This window comes from Ostrea edulis, chromosome 7, assembly GCF_947568905.1.
Source record: "Ostrea edulis chromosome 7, xbOstEdul1.1, whole genome shotgun sequence".
In the NCBI taxonomy this organism is placed as follows: Eukaryota; Metazoa; Mollusca; class Bivalvia; order Ostreida; family Ostreidae; genus Ostrea; species Ostrea edulis.
This window is the reverse complement of record NC_079170.1, coordinates 66043951-66048950: the sequence shown is the minus strand read 5'-3', so window position 1 is coordinate 66048950 and position 5000 is coordinate 66043951. Positions and strand designations below refer to the sequence as shown.

Sequence of the window (5000 nt, the reverse complement as noted above, 5' to 3'; positions counted from 1 at the left end):
CTTAAACTTTTTTATTCGGGACAATTATGACTTGGCCCTTTATGTATTCTCCTAAATATACACCAGAAAGGTAATGATAATGTCATTTTGCCAAAACAATATTTACAACTGGAAATATACACACTTATTTCTAAACATCCTCTGATTGCAATGTCGGGTCTTGAAGGCCTGGACCCTTAAAAATAAGTTATTTTCATGAAGTAATAAAATGAAATTTATCTAGTCATTTTACACGAGAAGGATGCAGAGAAACATTTTTGAGGCGTTTGGTGATATTTCAAATGATGAACTGAAAGAGATTCTGATCATTACTGTACAGTGAGAGTAGTGAATCCGATCCTGATTTTGTTCCAAATAATGGATCTGACGTTAATATGTTAAATCGATCCACACTTTACTGAAAAAGATGGTACAGTTAAGAGTGGACAACCATATGCAAAACTCCTCAGCGTAATGTGAGTTCAAACATTGATAAATACCAATCATATCAGCAGCAATTCAGAAATGTTCAAACTTTTCACTACTCTGCGCATGATAGATACTGTAGTTGAACATACACATTCTGAAGGGGGAAGAAAGATGGTAAAAAAAAAAAACACCCCAAACTAAATATGTATGGAGACTAACAGACAATATAGAGATATGGGCCTTGATTGGTACACTGATTACAATTGGTCATCTGAAACAGAACATGGTAGATGCAAGTCAGTTATGGGGTAAGGAATATGGGGTTCCAGTTCTTAGTTGTGCGTTATCTCACAGACGTTAATTTCTTAGACTTGATGGCAGTTTTAAGATTTGATGACAAGACAGGAACACAGGGTTAGAGATAAATTTGCCCCTATCCGATCATCATGGGATGAGTTCAATAAAATTCTCCTACATTAGTACAGACCAGGAATTAACCTGACTATCGATGAGCAGCTTATGCCTTTCAAAGGCCGATGTGGGTTTCTCCAGTATCTACCTGCAAAACGTATGTAGCAATATTCCATTATTACCTGCATATGGTGTTGATATCTCTCAACTGATTCGATAGGCAAGAGCTTATTCTGCGTATGGTCAGTTTTTAAAATCGAGGCAATCTACTGACAAACAAGTTGATGGTACAGGGGTTTCAACAGTCGCGTTTAAAGTCAGCATTTCGCAAATTCTATGGTCGTTATAACGATCTAGTTTGCCAATACAACCTATCATTGGGTCAAATGCTGTCTGTATTGTTTCATACCGATTGTTACACCTTTTGTGGCACACTGATTTTGACTAAGGATGACACCGTTTACCTGATCAGTTTATAGGGCACAGGAAGGGTGTGACCGGCCGAGAGAGGAAGCTTACTCCTCCTAGGCACCTGATCCCACCTCTGGTGTGTCCAGGGGTACGTGTGTGCCCAACTATCTATTTTGTATTGCTTATGAGATTGATCACTGTTCGTTATCTTCGTCTTTTACCAAAGAATAAGCCAGAAATAATCAACTTTTACAACATGACAAACAGGGGTGTTGATTTTATAGATCAAATGGCCCGTTTGTATACAATGAAAAGGAGAACCAAGAGATGGCATGCTGTTGTATTCACGAACATGCTCGACATCGGCAGGATAGCAGCATACCTTGCGTGAACCATGGTCTGCAAGGGTCTAGGCCTCGAAATTTTTAAAGAAATATCGTGAACAGCAAGAGATTAGACAATGTTACGATGGATGATAATTTCATAAGTTGTGTATGATAAACTGGAAAATGAGTTCAGTGTATAACAAATAGGATAATAAAATTTATTTCGATTTCAGTCGACGATAATGAGCAAAATTTTATTTTGTGAAAATTGTCAAAATACCAATATGACATTTTAATTTTATGTTCAATATTTTCTTGACAGAAAGAAATATATTGCACAAATTTATCACAAGAAGTCGGAAAGGGTTCAGGCTACATACACATAAAATAAAAACAGTCTGTCCATATATTTTTGGGTATTATGATCAAAATTTCTACTATCGGGCTTAGAAGGCCCCTTCCTGCAATCAGTGTGATTTTTTTTATCCTGCTACCGAAGGGTTAACTCACCTGAGCCAAAGGCTCAACTGAGCTTTTCTGATCAAAATGTGTCTGTTGTTTGTAATTGTTTTAATCTTTTCACATTTTCATCTTCTTCTCCAGAACCACTGGGTCAATTTCAACCAAACTTGGTCAAAAGCATCCTTGGGTGAAGGGCTTTTAAGTTTGTTCAAATGAAGAGCCATGCCCCTTTCAAAGGGGAGATAATCATATAAATGCAAAATTAGGGTAGGGCCATTTAAAAATCATCTTAAGAACCACCGGGCCAGAAGAGCTGACATTTACATAAATGCTTCCTGACATGATGCAGATTCAAGTTTGTAGAAACCATGTCCCCCGGGGTTAGGATGGGGCCACAATAGGGGATCTCAGTTTTACATAGAAATATATAGGGAAAACCTTTTTCTCAAGAATCAATGAGCCAGAAGAGCTGAAAGTTACCTGAAAGCTTTCTGACATAATGCAGATTCAAGTTATGTATAAATCATGGCCCCCCTGGGGGGTAGGCTGGGGCCACAATAGGAATCAAAAGTTTTACATGCAAATATATAGAGATAAAATCTTAAAAATATGGGTCAAGGGAACTCAGGTGAGTGATGTAACTCATGGGCCTCTTGTTCTAATGATGCACACATCAATTATTGCAAGCAATATTCTGTTTGTGTGATCAATTAAATCATTACAGGTAAAAATTGATCTTCTGCATGCATTATTTGAATTATTGTGGGCAATAATGAAATTGATGCACACATCAATTAAAATATTGAACGCAAGAATTGAATTAATGCACACATCAAATTGATTACTGCTCTCATCAAATTAATGTTTACATCAATGTGGTGGAATTGTTGCTTACAAAATTTAAATTTGGAGCTCGGCAAAAATGACCTGATGGTTTCTTTAATTCAATTGAAGGTATCTCTAATCATTCACAATGCTTTTTATATTGGAATTAATGTTAATTCTTCAAAAGAAAAGAGAGATAATTAACTTAATTGTGGATGTGTTGAAAATATCCTTTATTAAATAATTGCTTTTTCTAAAATAGTTATTGTGCACATCGATTAATTTCATGATTAAATAAACATAACTACCCCAAGTGAAGAAATATTGAATATAAAAAACAGAAAATTAACTCAATCTATTTGGATACCCACTTCCGCCCCTGTCCAGGGATGAACTCACGACCTGTGGAATCACATCTCCTATTAGCATGCAACAAGGGTGCTAGACCGCTTGACCATCAAGTAAAAAACTTACTTTCTATTGACAATGGAATTCTTGCCACACTGTCACATACCATATATATTCGCCTATAAGTCGGTTGTATAGTTTTTAGGTTATTTTGGAGAGAATTGCCATTGACCCATTTATAAGTCGGTCTAATTTTCTTCAAGAATCGGTTGACAATTTCAAATCAATGCTCTAATGGTTTTACCTACAGGTGTTTCAAATAACATTTTGAGAAATGCGTCGATATTTGATATTTTTTTCCCAACAAATCAATTTCATATCAATACTCTTATGTATTTATCTGTGTTCCAACAATGTTTTGGGATAATTATTACAACAATATTTCACTTTTTATTTTCAACAAATTAAACAGTTACTATTTTGTTTATTTCGTCCATGTTTTTGTTGTTTAAAAAATACTCTCAAGGCTATACATTACGCCATCCAGAAAAATACTAATCTTCTAAGGACACTCCTATAAGTCGGACATAGAGTTTTGGACCAAAATTTAACTCCCAAAATTCCGACAGATAGGCGAGTACATACGGTACTACACAGAGCATCCACCATATAATGTAATATCAAGATTTTAAACTCACAACAAACAGGTATATTAAGATTACTTTTATTCATCTCTCATCACAATTCACTCAACATTTACGATAAAATTTACCCGACATCTACGATAACTTTCACTCGACATACAATTGTACCACATGGTTAATGTTGTTAATGTTGAAGTCAACTGCTTTCTGTATTTAAAGATTTCTAAATATTTTACAATGCGCTTTGAAAACTGAAATAACTTGATTCTGGAGCAAAACAGTTTAAAATTTCCTGTGACATGTAGATATATACATTACAGGTAGAAGAATTGAATTATCTCCCTTTTCAAAAATTCAACAAAGTGGTAGTTTCCCGTCAGATATAGTTTGTCTGTAGCTCGAGAATCAGAGAGTGATGGTGAATTGTAATTCCAATCAAACTAACTCAGACGGACTTACATTACACAGAGAGCATTTCTATAAAAAGAAATTCACATTGTTTTCTAATCAATCTACTTCAGACTGACTTACATTACACAGAGAGCATTTCTATAAAAAAAAATTCACATTGTTTTCCACGAACATGAAACTCATTATACTAGTGTACCACTGACTTAAACATACGGACTAGTATTTCTCTGCTAGCCATAAATAAAACTGTCTGATGTACTCCTAGGAAACAGAGACGTAGGCTTCTCCTCTGCTCTCTCAAACCTGGCTTCTGTAAATTATCTATGAACATGGAAAACGGAACAAATTTGCCTTGTAGAAATCAGCTGCTCATTACTATGACAACGACCTCTGGCCATCTGATATTTGTCCTTGACCTTTGTTTACATCACTGATACACACCCAGTCGCCATTTAATGTTTCCTTCCACAGGCTGACCTGTAAACCAAAATCCAGAAAAGAAAGAATTAAGTCAAAGTGGGCAGTTTTTTGTAATTCATATTTCACTTTACCTTGTTATTTCCCCTTAATATGGGCAGTTTTATTCTTACCTTGTTACCTCCCTTTAATGTGGGTAGTTCTATTTTTTATATTTACATTTAACTTTACCTTGTTACCTTCCTTTATTAATGTGGGCAGTTTGATTTTTTGTATATATTTTGAACTTTACATTATTACCTCCCTTTAATGAGGACAGTTCTATGTAAACTTTACC

At 35.2% G+C, this 5000-nt stretch overlaps 1 protein-coding gene across 1 annotated transcript in view; it reads right to left on the bottom strand.

Annotated features, from left to right (window-relative positions):
• Window positions 1-3052: 3052 nt before the first annotated feature.
• The window catches only part of LOC125655071 (protein SEC13 homolog), an 18818-nt gene continuing 16870 nt past the window's right edge, over window positions 3053-5000 (bottom strand). The window contains exon 10 of the mRNA XM_048885227.2: window positions 3053-4723. Coding sequence (XP_048741184.1) covers window positions 4622-4723 — 102 coding nt within the window. The 3' untranslated portion in view covers window positions 3053-4621. The remainder of the gene's footprint in view (window positions 4724-5000) is intronic.